General features: G+C 37.8%; 1 protein-coding gene across 1 annotated transcript; it reads left to right on the plus strand.

Moving 5' to 3' along the window:
* The first annotated feature begins 11,072 nt into the window (after positions 1-11,072).
* Positions 11,073-14,482, plus strand: LOC138358282 (uncharacterized). The gene is made up of 4 exons (XM_069316139.1): positions 11,073-11,175; positions 12,772-12,931; positions 13,789-13,895; positions 14,343-14,482. The coding sequence occupies exons 1-4, from the start codon at positions 11,131-11,133 to the stop codon at positions 14,457-14,459; spliced, it is 429 nt and encodes a 142-aa protein (XP_069172240.1). The 5' UTR covers positions 11,073-11,130; the 3' UTR covers positions 14,460-14,482.
* Positions 14,483-21,911: the final 7,429 nt, after the last annotated feature.

A 21,911-nucleotide genomic window follows, 5' to 3' on the forward strand; every position in this document is an offset into this window, starting at 1 on the left:
TATCCTTCAGAGGTTCTTGGTAAAATGAGAAATGCATGGAATATTGCAGCTGAAGCGTCCAAGAAGGCACGGACTCGGTATGCTCATTTTTATGACAAGAAAGTGCGCCCTCTTGAGTTGACAGAAGGAAGCCTCGTATTGAGAGTGAATGAGGCTGCGCCCGCCAATCAGAGCAGGAAACTAGCTCCGAGGTGGCGAGGACCATATAGAGTAATTAAAAGGGCGGGGCCGGTTAATCTTGTTATAAAAGGAGTGTTCGAGGACCAGGTGGAAAGGACAATTCACGTAAATAAATTGAAACATTATCATGCTAGAGAGGAATTAGAACTGCCTTCAGCGGGTCTAGTTCCTGACTCAGCAGTGCTGACTCATGGCTTCACCGACGAGTCAGAAGATGAGGATGACCCTCTGTCATCGCTCATCAGTAGTCAGGTGCAGTCTCGCCACCCTATGGTGACGAGATCTCGCGCTATACAGTAAAGTAACTTCCCTAGTTAGTATAATTTAGTGTTCATTAGATTTTCCTGTAAAGGCAATGAGATGTACTATGTCTATACTTGACTCAGGTAGCAACTTTTACCGTGCTCTGGGGTTCCACCTCCACCAAACCCAGAGTATATCTATGCTTCCGCTGTGTTGTGTCTGTCTGTTCCCAGGTCTGATTGGTACACCGACCCAGTTGTTCCAGCCACACGTGAACCCTTGTCTGTAAAGACCGAGGGGGGAGGCACGTTACACAAAGCCCTCCCCCCACCAGACCCAGTAACCCATACATCAGTTACTTTGGGGATGAGTGACTGTCCAAGAGTCACCCGGCCGACGCCTCACGTCACTAACGAGGTTGTCAGGGCCAGCGAGCTGTCCACATTATAGCAGTCACCGGAGGTGCCATACAACGCCGGGGTAGCTGTCTCGAGATCACCAATACCCACCTGCTGCGTCATCAAGACTGCAGCCATTCCAGCAGTGTTGGAGGAGAGGTCAAGAAATGGAAAGCGCGTAGCAGTACTCAAGAATTTCGCCGGAAGATTAATGATTACGTCATCTGAAGTAACAAGAAAGCGGAAGTAAGGCGGTCACAGGTGGAAGGCACGGTTTCCCTACAGAGTACCGGGACTCGCCAATAGAAGGTCGCAAAATTGTCTCCTTTGGCCTAAAGTCGGCGGTACGAGGGTATACACAGTTGGTGTTTACGGCCTAGTAACCTGGTGACATCAAGAAACGCCTGAGATGACGTGAGCAATGATGGAAGACGAGATTCGCCTGTTCTGCAAACAAGCAACCCGCCTCTACGACCTTCTAACATCACTCCTGCTAAGAGACACCGTTGGTACATCCAGTCCTGCTCTGCTGTGGTCATCTGCGACAAGTTTAACATCAAGACTACCGTGTGAACTGTGATTGATACGAAGGCGTGTGGACTGTCGAGAGCAAGATTAATGGCCGAAGTAACAGTATTCTACAGCTGTCACTTGGCACTCCGCTCTACTACACTCTGTCGTCATTCAGGAGTACCGGATGGGAGTACAAGAGGACCAGGTATGGATGTCTACACATGGGGAGAAGCAAGATCGACACCGTCATCGTCAGCGACTACATTCAGCATCCAGCAGCATCGATTTTTTTTTCTCGTTTACTCAATATGAACAATTGATACGAACAACAAAGTTGGCTCTGAACATCTGTGTAAAGAACATCTGGACACTTTTGTTTAAATGTTGAAAAACAGATTTAAAATAATAATTGGTATAATATATGAATTTTACTCTATAAATTGGTCAGTAATCAAAATCGAAGCCCCTGTGTAATTCTCAGCCCAGAACAAACGGTTATGGAAAATTATGTTGTGCTATTTTTTTCAGAATGTTTGAACACAGGAGAGGCGGACCAATATAAACATTGACACTTCTAGTGAGTGAGAACACTTGGCTGTACAGTCAGCTGAAACCTGTGATATAGTATAGGAATTTTTTTTATATTTTTAGATACATGAAATAAACGTTAGGTGTGTTCCTTAACATGTCAAGGTTGACATTGATGGGGAGTGGTTAGTACACGGATGTGTACCTGATAGTTCTGTAGTACGCTCCCGGATGACTGAAAGTTCAGTCTGATGATATAACTTTAATGTTTGTTTGAGCACGGTGTGGCCGGCTCTAGAGGACACATGGACTTGGCTAGTGAAGAGCCAAGAGAGTTTAATAGCTAGTTTTTGATGGTAGAGTAGGGACATGTTATTTAGCTATGTCAGTAAGGGTAGGATGTATGTTTCCTGATATTGGAGGATTGCTGTCAGTTGACAGCTGAGAAATTTATGAAATATGAACATGTTCATTATGATGTTGGACTATTATTTGTCAAATTTTATTAGTTAGGTTAGCTTTTGTTTGTGGCATGAGTTGAATTGTGGGTTTGGATACTAAACCTCGTGAATTTTAACAAATTAACAAGGTTTACTAAGTGCTTGTGCGGGGGGGTTGTAACAAACTAGGCTGTTGTAAGAATTATCCAGAGTGGTTTATCGACAAAAGAGAATGGGAAGCTGAGCCGCATGGTGACCTGACCCCCAGGGGAATTCGCGGTGGAAATAACCAACGCTTTGTTCATATCTGCGTATAATGAATCATCCTATAGTATTCAGTAATTTAGAGAAAATTAGCCTTTATTCATTTTTATTAAAATTGTATTGTATAATAGTACTGGATACAATATCAAGAGTATTCTAATTATTGAGTTAAGTCACCATCAGTGACGTCACGAATCGGATCTAACTTTTAAGGCGGAGTGACCGGCGGTCATAGGTCAGCAGGGTTGACATGTCTAATATTTCTCAAAGTTTTAATAACCATTTTTGTGATCGGGAACAGCTTTGCCGTTAGATGTTTGTGTAATCTAATTAAAGTAAAATAATTCAACCAGTCTGGATCAATTCAGTACAAACAGAGGTTAATTGCTATAACTTAACCTTGCTAAAGTAACTGGGTAAGCGATGCGGAACAATACAATACTCTGTCTGGGCGAGATCAGACGAGGACAGATTAGTGTGGTCACGGAAGCAGCTGGGATAAGAGGTCAACATCTTACCTCTCCCCAAGAACAGCCCCAACACCTAGAGCTGTGGTCGCCCAAGGTATAGTTGCTATTGTTAAGTATAGAAATAGTCTCATTTGCCACTCAGGTCAAGTAGGGAGTGTTAAAGTGATAGGGAGTGAACATATTTAGATTTTGTTTTAGTTTTCTTTTAATAAATTAAATTTGTTATTAATTTGCATTTTATTGTTTCCATGTGTTTTATGTGTATACTTGTCCTGGTCACGTGGTCCACACGAGGCAGAGTTGCATTGGGCGCCGATTCTAACATCGAATCGGAATTATCATTACCGTGTAATTTATTCCACACTCAAGGTCATCGTTTATAGTGGGGATCAAGCCCCTAGGTTGATTAATTAGCGTGATCGATCCAGACCTCGATCATTGCTCTTGTATTACTGGTCTGGTGGTGGCAGCAGAGGTGACTCTAGGGTTTTGTTCAGAGCTTAGGTCACGTCATACTGGGTGTAGAATCCTAAGTCGGTCAATCGTCTTAGGACCACGTGGCGTGGAGTTGGCTTTGTTAAAAGTTTTGGAGTCCCTTGGTTTAGAAATAAAAGTAAGAATACGGGTAGAGGGAGTAGAAAGAAGGAAGTAAAGAGAGAGGGACCCGAACCCGTGTTACAGTATCTATATATCACAAATGGTGTTTTCCCTAACTCAAACAATGTAGGGTTTATTATTCTACACATATTTCTAATGACTCTTAGATGTTTACATTCTCTGAAGTATAATTGTGAAGGCTGTGTCCATCACTCTCAACACAGATTCTTAAACTCGTCTCTGCAGGTTCAACTATATAATTAGTTTCCATTTTGAATTTCCATGGACATTTGTATCCAAAATGAAACCAATGTGGTTTCCTTCAGCGCCTTCAGCCAGCACATTTGCTCATTCATTTCCACAGATTCCAACAAGGTAGGGGATTTACAGAAATTTGTATATTCATATTGTTATATATTAAAAATATGAATGCAGTTCAATATGATAAGACAAATACATGAGTTTATGATAAATTCGTTTTCTGTGATATACCATTGATATGCTCTTTTTTTCTTTAAACGGCAGACTAAACTAAAGTGCTCACATCAACAGATTTGATGTATAAATGGTCAACGCTCAACAGAGTTAGTATAAATGTATTAGTATAAATCTTACTTGTCTCATTGTTAATTCACATTCAATGTCAACTTGTGGTTTTGATGTGGCACGTTTGGCCAAGACACCCCACCCCATTATGCACCCCATACCCATCTTGTGGGCGGTTGTGGAAAGGGTTACAGAGGCACATAATGGGCTCAGGGACTGAACCCCACAATTCATTTAGCTAAGCAAGTTACAATCTTGATGAGCTACTTACAAAATTCAATATAAGTCATCACATCAACAATGGGTTCGAGATCGACCTCAAGTACAGGTTCTAAATTAAGCAACTGACATATGTGGAGAGCTAGTATCAAAATTTATATGTTTGTCCTGCACACCGTCCCCCATCCAGTGGGCAGCGGTGGATAGGTTACAATCACTTAGTTGTTATCTACAGTTAGCAAACTGGGGATATTTGGCTAAAATTTCTGGTAGCAGATCATTTTGAATGAAATATTGACACATCGCTGGAACATTGGTTATAGAATTCTCTAAATTCATGTATCTTTTCGCACTCCATCACATAGTGATGGAGGGTGTGCGAATAATTTTGTTGACACAGTTTACATTTGGTCAGGTCTACATCAGCAGATAATGAGAATTCCCAGAGATACTTGTAACCGAGTCTAAGCCGAGCAGTAGTAACATCTAGAAGTCTGCTGATTTTATTGGATGATCCATAGATGTGTGGCTCCTCTTGTATGATATGTATGATAGATGGAATTACTAGTTCCAGTTTCTAGGCAGGCGATGAGTACTCACAATAACCTTAATTAAGCGTCAAAACAAAAATGTGTATACTCTTTTTACTCTCCTGACCTTAGTTCTCGAGCTATGTATTTCATTTTGGTACCAACGTGTTCGCAATAACATTCTCTAGAAGAAAATCAGCAAAAACGGTCACCAAAAGTTATATGAATACCAGCACCCAATAAATACCTACGTAGATGACTCGCCGTGAGTGCCCAAGAGCAACAAAATGTTTTTACTCTTGGGATTGTTATCACTTCCACACTTGTCCTACAGCGTTAATTTTGGTATCAATGTACTCGCAATGAAATTCCCAACACGGTGATATGAATATAAACGTAGAATAATGGTCGCTGCCCACCCGCAAGAGTGTGGGAAGTGGCGGAACTGTTACCCAGTATTGGTGACAAGACGACACATGGGCGATACAGTGCTTTGAAAGTTTATAATTATATCACTGTCCTGACATTATTATTGTATGTACGTCATTCATTTTTGTGCCAATGTTTTCGCAATAGAATGTTCTATGAGCCCGTAGGTAAAAAAGAGCAACAAAGCGTAAGATAGAATAGCACCATATATAAAACAACGCTGGTACATATCAGTGAGCGTCAAACACACACGAAATGTGTGTGTTTGATGGTGGTCAAACGATGTTTGATGTGTTTGATCAGGTGATGTCCTGATCCGCATAATTAAAGTATGAATTATGTTGAGAAAAAATAAGAAAAAAGGGAAAAAACAGGGGTGGGAGAAACATGACAGAAAAAGAGTAAAAATACAATTTGGTCAACAAAACAGCATTGTTTAAAATAAAAGATATGGATTGACATTTTGGGGGTTAGGTTGGTAGGTTACATTGAGTTAATTAGGTAGTACTTAGTGTTTATCTGTTATAGATAGGAGCTGCCTGGTATGGACCAATAGGCCTTCTGCAGTTACCTTTGTTTTTATGTTTTTGCCCTGTAACCTAAATGGTTAGAGAGGCACATATATGGGCTTAGGGACTGAACCCCACACTACATTTAGCTAAGCTGGTTACAATCTTGATGATATAGTTACAAAATTCTGTATAAGTCGTCACATTATCAATGGGTTCGAGATCAACCACAATTTCCTGAATAGATATAACAAAGGGGATATTAATAGGGTATTAAAATTGTCAACACAAGATAGAACACGAAACAATGGGTATAAATTGGATAAGTTTAGATTTAGGAAAGACTTGGGTAAATACAGGGTCAGTAACAGGGTTGTTGATTTGTGGAATTTTTCTTAACTTATAAATTTATCTTTATTTATCTTAAACTGGTTGGGAGAGGTACAGTTTTTAACATAATTGGGAAGGTCATTCCACATTCGAGGTCTCTTGATTTGTAAAGCATTTCTAGTTTGACTAAGTCGTACTCTTGGAATATCAAATAGGTATTTGTTTCTGGTGTGGTGCTCATGGGATCTGTTACAACCTTCTAGGAAGCTTTTAAGGTCAGGATTGACATTACAGTGCAGCGTTTTATATATATAAAATACACATGAGAGTATGTGCAGGGACTTAATATCTAACATATTCAGAGATTTGAGTAAGGGGTCCATATATACTGCCCGGTTGCCTGAAATGCTATAGGCCTACTATAGTGGCTTTAGGTATTGTATGCACTAGCTCTATCTATAAATCCAACATTATGTTTGTAAATCAACTATGTATGTACTTTCCTGAATAAAATTGACTTTACTGTACATTTATATTCTCTGTGGATTTGTTACCCCTATCGTTTGGGAGAAAAAAAATGACTAATACGTTCGGCGAATGACTTTGACTTCAACTTCACTTTGACTTCGTTCATGTCATCGTATTTTCCGTAATATATAAAGGTTATGACAATGCAATTATATTATTGTGTGCAAATAAGTTTGAAATTTCATGTACCCTAAAAATATTAAAATAAAGAATAAGAATAATTAAATAATTGTTGTAGTAAATTGTCACACGTTCATCATACGCAAACGAACACACAGTATGGAGCGTCAGTACAAGACCGCCGCCATTTTAAAACACGGCTTCGAATGTAAGTAATGTTTTTCTCGTACTAACACTGTGTTATACAATAGATTTGGTCTTGAATTCACAAATTTAGTTGTTACATCTGACAGAGTATGTTAGACGGTGTAATGCTGGTCCATGTTAACGTATTTGTGGGCTTGGTTGGTTTAAATGTGGAGGCGAGGCCTGGCAGTGCTGGTGTATGTGGAGGCGAGGCGAGGCCTGGCAGTGCTGGTGAGTATGTGGAGGCGAGGCCTGGCAGTGCTGGTGTATGTGGAGGCGAGGCCTGGCTGTGCTAGTGTGTATGTGGAGGCGAGGCCTGGCTGTGCTAGTGTGTATGTGGAGGCGAGGCCTGGCAGTGCTGGTGTATGTGGAGGCGAGGCCTGGCTGTGCTAGTGTGTATGTGGAGGCGAGGCCTGGCTGTGCTAGTGTGTATGTGGAGGCGAGGCATGTACAACACTCCCCAATAGGAAGAAAACCCACTGGGTTCTAGGCTAGGTTAGGCTTATCTGTAATAATTGAATTAAGCCTAGCAAAGCCTAGAACCTAGTTCAGTAATTTAAAAAATGTTGTAACTTGAAAAATGCCATTCAATACATTACACAATTTAAATATTTTCAGGCAATCAACACAACCCTCATGTTGGCTAACCCTCTCTCATGTTGGTCAATAATTTAATTATTTTTTTATGGAGTAATCTTTGCTGTTGAAATGTAGTCTTTTTGAGACTACATTTCAAATGTAGTGTGTGTGGAGGCGTGTATGTTAGGTATTACCTAATATACACGGTGTAATATATCTATCTGTGTGAAATAGATTAAATCCATTTATTTGATATTCAGCTAATAGTTCTGTATTTTCTACATTCATCCATGTTTTGGTAAGTGCAATAATATGTATTGTTTCATTGCAGATTAGAGATTCAAGATAGTTCTAGATTTCCGAAGTACTGAAACGCGCGCCATACAGGCTTGGTGGATCTAGGTGCAAGGTAAAATTATTTACATTTACTTGTTTTGTATTAATGTTTTGTATTTATATGCATATATGCATTTATATGCATTATTCTATAGAATAATAGATCTCGTAATAATTTTGCAAAAATAGTGGCATTTACTATTTTTAAAAGATTATTAAAAAATTTACTGATATGGTGCATTCGGAAGGGCGAAGAGGGAGAACGGCCTGTTGACATAGCTCGGGTGCAGGGGGGGGGGGGGTTGTGTAAAAGCCTGGTTTGTGCCTCGGAGAGGCTATGGGATCCAGTAAGTTCAGTAGAACTTCGGTTTCAACCCTTTTACCCTGTTGTAGCTCAGTCGATTAAGGCAGTGTCTGGGATGCTCCCGGACGCAGGTTCGAATCCTCGTCACGGCCCTTGTGGATTTGTTCATTTGATGCATCACGTTATTGTGATCTGTGTGTGTAATTCTTCACTTGCTACAGCAACAGGAATGTGTGTGTATGTATTTGTGTTGTTGAATATGACCGAAAGTGTAAGATTAATGATTCTAACACAAATCGTCTGAATATTTGTTTTTCTTCACTGTCGAGAGTAGTTAAAAAAATTTACTCGAGTTTATTTTCACACTTTATTTATGGTCCTTAAGTCCCTCTCCTTAATGCTGCTGCTGTTTCTCGCATCTTTGCATCGCTTGTATGTTTGGGGGTTTGGCCTCTTGCTATATATTGATTCCATTTGTGTGTGTTTGGGTCTCAGGCCCTCTCGCAATTTCTGTTGAACAAACCCCTTTTCCTAGTTCTGCATCTCTCCTTTGGTACAAATTTTGTTGTGCTTTTATCATATATTTCACAAAACTTGACATACATTTCATTTACTTCATGTCCTATCAGCAAGTGTTTGTCAAATTCTTTAAGGAAAGTTTATCATCCTGATTGCAGATCTCTAGCGATATTATGTCAACTTCTTGTGGATTCGCAATCATTATTTAATTTACCTTTAGGTGTTCTTTCACCAGCACAGCAACACTGTACCTCTCCCAACCAGTTTAAGATAAAAACTAAGTACTAACTAATTAACTCAATGTAACCTACCTTACCCCCAAAATGACAACCCATGTCTTCTATTTTAAACAATGCTGTTTTGTTGACCAAATTGTATTTTTTTTTTTTTCTGCAATGTTTCCCCCCCCCCCCACCACTCTACCACCACATTGAGTTTAGTAGCTCTGTGCACGTCAGGTGCTGTTTAATATACAGACCTACTCCTCCATTTGACCTAGTTTCTCTATCACATCTATATCACTTTGTGCTTTAGCCCTGGTGGAGCTTGGTCCACCAGGCTGTTGTTTGGAGTGGCCCGCAGATCCACATACAGTCTGCATATGATATACAGTCTGTTGATCAATTAAACTACAGTAGTTAGTTTTTATCATCCGAATGCACCAATATGTGTTCATTCTTCCCAGATGAAGGAACTAGGTAATATTCATCATCTGAATGCACCATCTGATGCTTTAACACACTCATGATACACGAGAGGTTTAAAAAACTTTTAAAACTTTTAAAACTTTTTGACCTATGTATTTAAAAGCAATTCTAAAGTTAAAAAGTGTAGCATAGGCCCCTCGCAGAATGTTCTTAATATGATCCTCAGGTTATAGTTTTCTATCTAAAACCACCCCTAGATCTCTTTCTTGATCAGAATTCTTTATAGATCTCAGTGGCTCGATCATAGAAACTGCTCTAAATCCTTGTTGGCCTGGATTGTGGAGGTCATTGGTCTCTATAAAACTAGTAATCTGACTCCTGATCACTCTCAAATAATTTTATTATGTGGGATGTTAGTGCAACTGGTCTATAATTCTTTGCCAATGCTTGTGTTGTGTTGTGTTGTTTTGGTAGTGATGTGCAATGTGTTGTTTTGGTAGTGATTCGTCCAGTTCTGGTAGTAGTGCGGTTGTTGTGTAGTGTAGTACTTGTGTGCTTGTTAATGACTTGTATTCCAGTCTTGTGGGTATCTCCTTTCCCCTACGGGCCAACTGCTTTGTTCTTACCTAGCATTTTGCTTTGTTTGGGTATGAATGTTTGTGTGCCGTATATTTTGCAAAATTTGCCATATATCTCATTATTTACTCCTCTGCCTAGCAACAAGTCTGTCTAATTATACTCATTAACTGTTTTTCAAAGTTCCCCATAGTGTCCTTTATTGAAATCGAGTTCATGAACCGTTTCAATGTTCTTATTTTCTTCTAGATTATATCTTAAAGTATATTTAAATGTTATTGTTATTATTGTTATTAAATGTTATTGTGACATTGCATTGCAATTGAGCTATGTTGTTTACCATACCGTTCATTTCGTGAGTATAAGTATAGATGCCACACTTGTGACAGGTAAAACCATGCCTTTTTTGAAAAACAGCACCGTCTGTTGCACGTAAGAGCAACCCACACTATATTATGTTGCGATATTATTTCAATATTTCCGATTGTATTGATAATTTGAATTTTCATAGATTTCAATTTATTTTCATTTCGATTTAATAATTTTGTGTGACATTGCATTGAAATTGAGCTGTGTTGTTTACCATACTGTTCATTTCATGAGTATAGTTTATTTTTTTATTTTTTTCATTTCATTTTTTTAGCTGTTCTTATTTTTCAGTGATGGGAATATCAGATCATTTGATGTTCCCAATTTTCTGATGGAAGCATCAGACCATTATAGAATGCATCGGATGAGGTAGTTTGGAATGGTGGGGAGGACGAGAGGGGGGTATGGTGGGGAAGACGAGGGGACAGAGGAGAGGGTAATGGTGGGGAGGACGAGGGGACTGGGGAGTTGGGGATGGTGGGGACAGGGGAATGCTGGGGAGGACAAAGGGACAGGTGAATGGGAGATGGTGGGGGAGGAAGAAGGACAGGGGAGGGGAAAATGGTAAGGAGGACGATGGGACAGGGAAGTGGGAATAGTGGGGATGATGTGGGGACAGGGAAGTGGGAAGGACGAGAGGACTGTGGAATGGGGAATAGCAAAGTGAATTATAATTATATATATTAATTAATTCTTATAAATTTCCAGAAGCCTGTATCAACACCCACACTAATGCAACTGAAAGAGATGTTGAGACAAGTATTGCTGATATGTTGAAGAACGCCCCAAACAAACTCGGTGGAAACAGATACAAGGTAAAGTTTGCCAATTTGCTGTAGTCTAATTCAATTTCTTTTTAGTAATCTTCGAGAACATTTATGCTATGAATAAGATAAAATAATGTAACTGATTTTGATTTATTTACTATTTATTATTTATTTACCGTTATTAGTATAATAGATCTCGTAATAATTTTGCAAAAATAATGGCATTTACTATTTTAAAAAGCTCGGGTGCAGGGGGGGGGGTTATGTAAAAGCCTGGTTTGTGCCTCGGAGAGGCTATGGGATCCAGTAAGATCGTCCTTCCTTTCCTCCCTAGAATCTGGATGTAGCAGGTGCTCAATTGTCAAAAGTGAAAAATTGGTTTTGTCTTCCGAATGCACCATTTCTGTAAATTTGCTAATAATCTTTTAAAAATAGTAAATGCCATTATTTTTGCAAAATTATTACGAGATCTATTATACTAATAACGGTTTGATAAAATACAGTAGACTGCCTACTGGTTTTACCTGTAATAAGGTTTGATACAGATGATTATGATTATGGTTTTGGCCTCCACCACCCTCTCACCTAACTTGTTCCAACCATGTCTACCACGGTTTTGTCTTCCGAATGCACCATTTCTGTAAATTTGCTAATAATCTTTTAAAAATAGTAAATGCCATTATTTTTGCAAAATTATTACGAGATCTATTATACTAATAACGGTTTGATAAAATACAGTAGACTGCCTACTGGTTTTACCTGTAATAAGGTTTGATACAGATGATTATGATTATGGTTTTGGCCTCCACCACCCTCTCACCTAACTTGTTCCAACCATGTCTACCACGGTTTTGTCTTCCGAATGCACCATTTCTGTAAATTTGCTAATAATCTTTTAAAAATAGTAAATGCCATTATTTTTGCAAAATTATTACGAGATCTATTATACTAATAACGGTTTGATAAAATACAGTAGACTGCCTACTGGTTTTACCTGTAATAAGGTTTGATACAGATGATTATGATTATGGTTTTGGCCTCCACCACCCTCTCACCTAACTTGTTCCAACCATGTCTACCACGGTTTTGTCTTCCGAATGCACCATTTCTGTAAATTTGCTAATAATCTTTTAAAAATAGTAAATGCCATTATTTTTGCAAAATTCCTGAATATTGTCAAAATGACGGAAACCCATATGTCAAAAACACATGGAGATATACCAATCCTGGAAGACATTCTTCCATCCCCACTTGAAACTGTTGAGCAGGTGGAAAGTCTGTCACATGAGCTAAAAGTTAACAGTGAATATAAAAAGAGTATGGTAAGTGTTGCTTAATTCTTTTAGCCTGAGTATGGTAAGTGTTGCTGAATTTTTTTAGCCTTGTACATATGTCTTTTGATTAGTTTTTTTTGCAGATGAAGGAAGGTGGGGTGGCACATAATTGATTGTTCAGTGTTATGTTTAAGGTACAAATAAAACAAAAGCAAAAGTTACTCAAATTCGTTGATTTTTGTAATAGTTAAGAAGGAAAATATTTTAATGCTATTTATTTAATACAGTTGGAAATTAGAAAATCTAATGTTGAGATTGAAAGATATATATTATTCTCTATTACCTTACAGCTTATGCATTATTTTAACAGGTCCAGACGCTGTCTCAAATGGGCGGTGCAAGCTGTGGAGACACAGTGAGACGAATGATGAGGAGGATAGGGACCTATGGGGTCTGGTCTCAGTATTCACTCGTTGGGCGCAAGAGGAAACGTGTCTTCAAAACCTTGGATATTTGTAATGTAATAATAAGTACGTAAATTTGACATTTTTTTGGATTATATATATGTCTGCATGTATTATGTATTATACTTGCATGCTTGTTAATGACTTGTATTCTAGTCTTGTGGGTATCTCCTTTCTCCTACGGGCCAAATGCTTTGTTCTTACCTAGCATTTTGCTTTGTTTGGGTATGAATGTTTGTGTACCTTCATTGTATATTTTCCAAATTTGCCATATATCTCATTACTCCTCTGCCTAGCAACAAGTCTGTCTAATTATACTCAATAACTATTTTTCAAAGTTCCCCATAGTGTCCTTTATTGAAATAGAGTTCATGAACCGTTTCAATATCCTTATTTTCTTCTAGATTATATCTTAAAGTATATTTAAATGTTATTGTGACATTGCATTGCAATTGAGCTGCGTTGTTAACCATTCTGTTCATTTCATGAGTATATTTTATTTTCTATTTTTTCATATCATTTTTTTTATCTGTTTTTATTTTTCAGTGATGGGAATATCAGATCATTTGATGTTCCCATCAGAAAATTGGGAAAGTCAGATCTTTTGATGTTCCCAATTTTCAGATGGAAGCATCAGACCATCATGGAATACATGGGATGAGGTAGTTTAGAATGGTGGGGAGGACGACAGGGGGGATGGTGGGGAAGACGAGGGAACAGAGGAGAGGGTAATGGTGGGGAGGACGAGGGGACAGGGGAATGGAGAATGCTGGGGAGGACAAAGGGGACGAGGGGACGGAGGAAGACTGGAGAACAGGGGAACACCTAAATAAAAGCCAACAATGTTATTACTCTGTGGCTTCTTGTCTCCTGACAAAAAGAATTATAATTATATATATTAATTAATTCTTATAACTTTCCAGAAGCCTGTATCAACACCCACACTAATGCAACTGAAAGAGATGTTGAGACAAGTATTGCTGATATGTTGAAGAACGCCCCAAACAAACACGGTGGAAACAGATACAAGGTAAAGTTTGCCAATTTGCTGTAGTCTAATTCAATCTCTTTTTAGTAATCTTTGTGAACATTTATGCTATGAATAAGATAAAATAATGTAATTGATTTTGACTAAATATGTAGATATATTTAATTTTCTGAGCACTAATAATGAAAGAAAACCAAAATAAGAGGTGGCTACTATCTCTAATAATGGGCTGGAATAATACAGGATATAATATATATATATATAAATATATATACATATATTTATATATATATATATTTATTTATATAAATATATATATGATATATATATTCTATTCTATTAGTCTATTCTATTCTATAGTTTTATATAGATTCTTGTTTTAGTTTTTTTCTATAATATGGAAAGGGTTTTTAATTAATAAATTAAATATTATATAATAAAATAATGTATTATTGAAAACAATTAGTAACAAACAATATTTCATTACAGGGTGGTGAAGCAAGAATACATGTGCATCACATAGCAGAGTCGGATATGACGAATAATGAAAACAGCGGAGAGCCTGGTGCATGGCATACCGCTGAATCTTCTCTAATGTCTATATAGAAGAATCTTTGTTTCTGTGTGTATATATGTATATATATCATTAATAAAATATATATATATATATATATATATATATATATATATATATATATATATATATATATATATATATATATATATATATATAACCTATATATATATATATATATATATTTATATATATATTTATATATATATTTATTTTATTAAATATGACCGAAAAAGTAAGATTAATAATTCTAACACGAATTTTCTCAATCTTTCGTACATTATGCTTCACTGTTGGAGGTAAATCAAAAATCACTTCTCCAAAATTCATTTTTATTTCTAGTCTGACGCGACACGGGCGCGTTTCGTAAAACTTATTACATTTTCAAAGACTTCACAAATACACAACTGATTAGAACTTGCATTTCCCTGATTTTATATCTACATTTGAGTGAGGTGGGAAGGGTGATGTGGCATTACATTTGAGTGAGGTGGGAAGGATGATGTGGCATTAGAGGATATTAATAGGGTATTAAAAGTATCAACACAAGACAGAACACGAAACAATGGATATTGAATAGAAGTGTTTGTAGAAAGCCTATTGGTCCACATTTCTTGATGCTTCTATATTGGAGCGGAGTCTTGAGGTGGGTAGAATATAGTTGTGCAATAATTGGCTGTTGATTGCTGGTGTTGACTTCTTGATGTGTAGTGCCTCGCAAACGTCAAGCCGCCTGCTATCGCTGTATCTATCGATGATTTCTGTGTTGTTTACTAGGATTTCTCTGGCGATGGTTTGGTTATGGGAAGAGATTATATGTTCCTTAATGGAGCCCTGTTGTTTATGCATCGTTAAACGCCTAGAAAGAGATGTTGTTGTCTTGCCTATATACTGGGTTTTTTGGAGCTTACAGTCCCCAAGTGGGCATTTGAAGGCATAGACGACGTTAGTCTCTTTTAAAGCGTTCTGTTTCGTGTCTGGAGAGTTTCTCATGAGTAGGCTGGCCGTTTTTCTGGTTTTATAGTAAATCGTCAGTTGTATCCTCTGATTTTTGTCTGTAGGGATAACGTTTCTATTAACAATATCTTTCAGGACCCTTTCCTCTGTTTTATGAGCTGTGGAAAAGAAGTTCCTGTAAAATAGTCTAATAGGGGTATAGGTGTTGTGTTAGTTGTCTCTTCGGAGGTTGCATGGCTTTTCACTTTCCTTCTTATGATGTCTTCGATGAAACCATTGGAGAAGCCGTTATTGACTAGAACCTGCCTTACCCTACAGAGTTCTTCGTCGTCTTGCTTCCATTCTGAGCTGTGGCTGAGAGCACGGTCGACGTATGCGTTAACAACACTCCTCTTGTACCTGTCAGGGCAGTCGCTGTTGGCATTTAGGCACATTCCTATGTTTGTTTCCTTTGTGTAGACTGCAGTGTGGAAACCTCCGCCCTTTTCCATGACTGTTACATCTAGAAAAGGCAGCTTCCCATCCTTTTCCGTCTCGTAAGTGAAACGCAGCACGGAACTCTGCTCAAATGCCTCCTTCAGCTCCTGCAGATGTCTGACATCAGGTACCTGTGTAAAAATGTCGTCAACATACCTGCAGTATATGGCCGGTTTCAAGTTCATGTCGACTAAGACTTTTTGCTCGATGGTACCCATGTAGAAGTTTGCAAACAGGACACCTAGGGGAGAACCCATAGCGACCCCATCTACTTGCTTATACATATGCCCATCCGGGCTCAAGAAGGGTGCCTCTTTAGTACAAGCTTGGAGTAGTTTCCTCAGAATACTTTCTGGCATGTCAAGAGGAGTACAGGCTGGATCACGATACACTCTGTCGGCTATCATTCCGATTGTCTCGTCCACAGGTACGTTGGTAAACAGCGATTCTACGTCCAACGAGGCTCTTATCCCTGTGGCCCGTTTTCTAGATGTAACAGTCATGGAAAAGGGCGGAGGTTTCCACACTGCAGTCTACACAAAGGAAACAAACATAGGAATGTGCCTAAATGCCAACAGCGACTGCCCTGACAGGTACAAGAGGAGTGTTGTTAACGCATACGTCGACCGTGCTCTCAGCCACAGCTCAGAATGGAAGCAAGTCGACGAAGAACTCTGTAGGGTAAGGCAGGTTCTAGTCAATAACGGCTTCTCCAATGGTTTCATCGAAGACATCATAAGAAGGAAAGTGAAAAGCCATGCAACCTCCGAAGAGACAACTAACACAACACCTATACCCCCTATTAGACTATTTTACAGGAACTTCTTTTCCACAGCTCATAAAACAGAGGAAAGGGTCCTGAAAGATATTGTTAATAGAAACGTTATCCCTACAGACAAAAATCAGAGGATACAACTGACGATTTACTATAAAACCAGAAAAACGGCCAGCCTACTCATGAGAAACTCTCCAGACACGAAACAGAACGCTTTAAAAGAGACTAACGTCGTCTATGCCTTCAAATGCCCACTTGGGGACTGTAAGCTCCAAAAAACCCAGTATATAGGCAAGACAACAACATCTCTTTCTAGGCGTTTAACGATGCATAAACAACAGGGCTCCATTAAGGAACATATAATCTCTTCCCATAACCAAACCATCGCCAGAGAAATCCTAGTAAACAACACAGAAATCATCGATAGATACAGCGATAGCAGGCGGCTTGACGTTTGCGAGGCACTACACATCAAGAAGTCAACACCAGCAATCAACAGCCAATTATTGCACAACTATATTCTACCCACCTCAAGACTCCGCTCCAATATAGAAGCATCAAGAAATGTGGACCAATAGGCTTTCTACAAACACTTCTATTCAATATCCATTGTTTCGTGTTCTGTCTTGTGTTGATACTTTTAATACCCTATTAATATCCTCTAATGCCACATCATCCTTCCCACCTCACTCAAATGTAATGCCACATCACCCTTCCCACCTCACTCAAATGTAGATATAAAATCAGGGAAATGCAAGTTCTAATCAGTTGTGTATTTGTGAAGTCTTTGAAAATGTAATAAGTTTTACGAAACGCGCCCGTGTCGCGTCAGACTAGAAATAAAAATGAATTTTGGAGAAGTGATTTTTGATTTACCTCCAACAGTGAAGCATAATGTACGAAAGATTGAGAAAATTCGTGTTAGAATTATTAATCTTACTTTTTCGGTCATATTTAATAAAATATGTCTACAGGAAAGACTGCTACCAAAATATACTAATATATATTTATATATATATATATATATATATTTATATATATATTTATATATATATATATTTATATATATATTTATATATATATATATATTTATATATATATTTATATATATATATATATATTTATATATATATTTATATATATATATATTTATATATATATTTATATATATATATATATATATATATATTTATATATATATATTTATATATATATATTTATATATATATATATTTATATATATATATATATTTATATATATATATATATATTTATATATATATATTAGGTTAGGTTTGGTAGGGTTGGTTAGTTATCATATATCTACGTATAACTAGCTAGTTTTACCTTTATATATATAATATTTATATATATATATATTATATAAAAAGTTTGTGAGGAAGACCTCTGGTGCCAATGTGGGGACCCATAGCATAATAATAATGAAAACGAATAATGAATAATGAAAACAGCGGAGAGCCTGGTGCATGGCATACCGCTGAATCTTCTCTAATGTCTATATAGAAGAATCTTTGTTTCTATATTTATATATATATTTATATATATATATATATATATGTCGTACCTAGTAGCCAGAACGCACTTCTCAGCCTACTATGCAAGGCCCGATTTGCCTAATAAGCCAAGTTTTCATGAATTAATTGTTTTTCGACTACCTAACCTACCTAACCTAACCTAACCTAACTTTTTCGGCTACCTAACCAAACCTAACCTATAAAGATAGGTTAGGTTAGGTTAGGTAGGCTTGGTTAGGTTCGGTCATATATCTACGTTAATTTTAACTCCAATAAAAAAAATTGACCTCATACATAATGAAATGGGTAGCTTTATCATTTCATAAGAAAAAAATTAGAAAAAATATATTAATTCAGGAAAACTTGGCTTATTAAGCAAATCGGGCCTTGAATTGTAGGCCAAAAAGTGAGTTCTGGCTACTAGGTACGACATATATATATATATATATATATATATATTTATATATATATTTATATATATATATATTTATATATATTTATATATATATATATTTATATATATTTATATATATATATATTTATATATATTTATATATATATATATATTTATATATATATTTATATATATATATTTATATATATTTAAATATATATATTTATATATATATATATATATATTTATATATATATTTATATATATATATATATATATTTATATATATATATATTTATATATATATATATATATTTATATATATATATATATTTATATATATATATATATATATTTATATATATATATTAGGTTAGGTTTGGTAGGGTTGGTTAGTTATCATATATCTACGTATAACTAGCTAGTTTTACCTTTATATATATAATATTTATATATATATATATTATATAAAAAGTTTGTGAGGAAGACCTCTGGTGCCAATGTGGGGACCCATAGCATAGGAGAAGAAAATAAAAAGTATTCAGAGGAGACCTTGTGGTCACTCACTAAACACTAATATTATCTTCTACCACCCCCATTCTTTTGTATGTACACATATATTTGCTTTATTTGAACTTTGTTACAAAGAGGGAGTTACATATAGGTTACAAAGATGGTTATCATATATATATTATTTATATATATATATTATTTATATATATATATATTATTTATATATATATATATTATTTATATATATATATATATATTATTTATATATAAATATATTATTTATATATAAATATATTATTTATATATAAATATATTATTTATATATAAATATATATATATATAATATATATACTATTACACTACATTCTTATGTATTACACTAATATATATATATATATATATATATATATATATATATATATATATATATATATATATATATTATATAAATTATTTATATATATATTATATATATAATTATATAGGTCATATGTTTTTGTATTTTTGCTGATTTGTTAGTAAATAATAAAAGAAATATAAATTATTTGATTTTTTTACCCTTAAATTGGTTTTAATATTTAAATTGAAAACACTAATATAATATAAAAAATTTATTATTTAAAATATTTAAAATATTTAAATATATTTAAAAATAAATATTTTTTATTTTCAAGAAATTTAACTTTAAACACAAAGATGTGAAAATGGTTCAGATAAGGCTCAAACCTTTCACAAGAGATTCATATTGGTGTATGAATGGATTATGAATGACTCATGTTAGGAGTGTAAGTTGCCACAACATCTCAAATTAGTGTTAGATACATATGTCTTGGTTATAAGTTTTGGAAACCTATTTAAGTCCACACACAATATCGTATCTGATACGATAAAACAAACGTTTCCAATACTTTCAAATACTTTCCAGATATGTTGTGGCAACCTAAAATTGTTTGCTGGGTATCTGATCGGAGTGGTGCCCTCCCGTACGTTAGTGTGCATGGGGCTCCGTTGGAGTTTCCAGAGAGTCTGCTACGGCGGTACTTCGGCCGGTATGGTCCAGTGGTTAGTGTGCGGGTGAACGTGGTGTCTTCCAGTCCACTTAAGGGTGTGAGGACCAACATTCGCACCCTGGGCATGAGGCTCCAGGAAGATATTCCGTCCTCTGTGCGGCTTATGGGCTACAACGTTCGGGTGTTTTACGCCCGCCAGCCTCGGACGTGTTATCGTTGTGGCCTCTTGGGCCATCAGGCTGCTGACTGTTCTGCGCCTGCCGTTGCACCCGTGAACCTCTTCAGTGAGGAGGATTTTCCACCGCTTCCTGTGGAGGAGGATTCAGTGGATGTGGACGCCTCTTCAGCTGCGGATGTGCCCCGTGTATCGCCTGTTGCGCCGCCTGGTGCGCCCCCTGTTGTTGTCGCCTCTCCTCAAGAGGTTGTGGCGTCGCAGGGTGATCGTCCTGCTCCGACTAGTGTCCCTGGGGTTCTTCAGACTGCCTGCTGCTCGATTCCCCCGTCATCCAGTTCGTCCTCTGCTGCGTCTGACCCTGTCCCTGCAACCTTGCCAGCTGTTCCGGCTTTGCTGGGTGATGGGGTGGATCCGGCGTTTCTTTCTGTGCCTGGCCTGGTGCCCCATGTGGTTAAGGATGCTGCCGTTCTGCGACGTGCGTCGGTTCGCCCAGCTTGTGTTGCGCGTGTCTCTGAGTCGGCCTCCGGGTCTGATGATGTGCGGCCAGAGCCTAAGCGTTCCCGGCTTTCGTCTTCAGCTTGGGCTGACGTTGGCGATTTCGACGCTTGTGGATCTGCCGGCGACGGAGGGGTGGCTCCGGTTGCGTTGCAGACTATGGTGGTGGCGGAGGTGCATTTGCCTGAGGGTGCCAGTGACGGTGTTTCGGCCTCCACTTCAGATTTGGTGTCTGCGGTTCCTGCTTCGGATGGCTCCGGTTTTTCGTGGGGGGTGGTTCCCCCTGCTGAGGTTCGCGGTGAGCGGGGTGGCCTGGTGATGGTGTTGAAAAAGACTGCTCGCTCTGGGGGTTCTGTAACCCCTTCCTCGGTCCCCGTTTCATCGACTGCGGTCTCGACGCCTCTTCCGTCTCCGGCCATCTCTTCAGTGTCTCCTGCGGTCTTGGTTGGGACGTTACCATCTCGTTGCTTGTCCCCTGCTCCTGTGCGTACGGCGACGCGGCCGTCCCGACAGCCCTCGTACGCTTCATCGGTGTCATCTGCTACCTCGAAGGACGTGGTTTGCGCTCCCCAGCCTCGTTATGCGACTTGCGTCGGTGACCTTCAGGAGTGGCCGTTTCCACCTGATCTGGAGGTTCCCGAGTTTATGCTGGGCCCATGGCGGCAGGGGGATCGCCCTCCCCCACCGACTTGGAGTATTTGATTTGGGAGGCCTATAAGCGAAGGTATCCTTGGGATTCGTTCCCTGATAATGTTCCCTGGCTTGTGTGTGTGTCCGGTTCCTGTGCGGTCCGGGGTTTGATTGGTGGGTGTCTGGTTGTGGATGTCGTGTGCTTATGTTGTGCTTTGTGGTTCTATGTTTTTTTTTTATGTTGCTGCTTGTGCGCTTGTTTGTGTAGTGTTGAGTGCCCTTCAGGCTGTTGGCGTGACCCGGTCTGGGTTTATGCTTTTTGTCGAGTTTTGCCATTGTGCTTTTTTTTGATTGTTGTATATTTGTTCCTTTCTAGTTGTTATTTTTATTATCACTGTTATTATTGTTATTATTGATATTATCATTATTGTTATTGTTATTATAATTATTTTCGTACTGTGTTGGTGCCTCTCCGTGTGGGTTTGAGGTGCTGATAGCCTTGTTCTGAATATTTCATATTTTG

Source organism: Procambarus clarkii, chromosome 7 (genome assembly GCF_040958095.1).
Source record: "Procambarus clarkii isolate CNS0578487 chromosome 7, FALCON_Pclarkii_2.0, whole genome shotgun sequence".
Taxonomy (NCBI): Eukaryota; Metazoa; Arthropoda; class Malacostraca; order Decapoda; family Cambaridae; genus Procambarus; species Procambarus clarkii.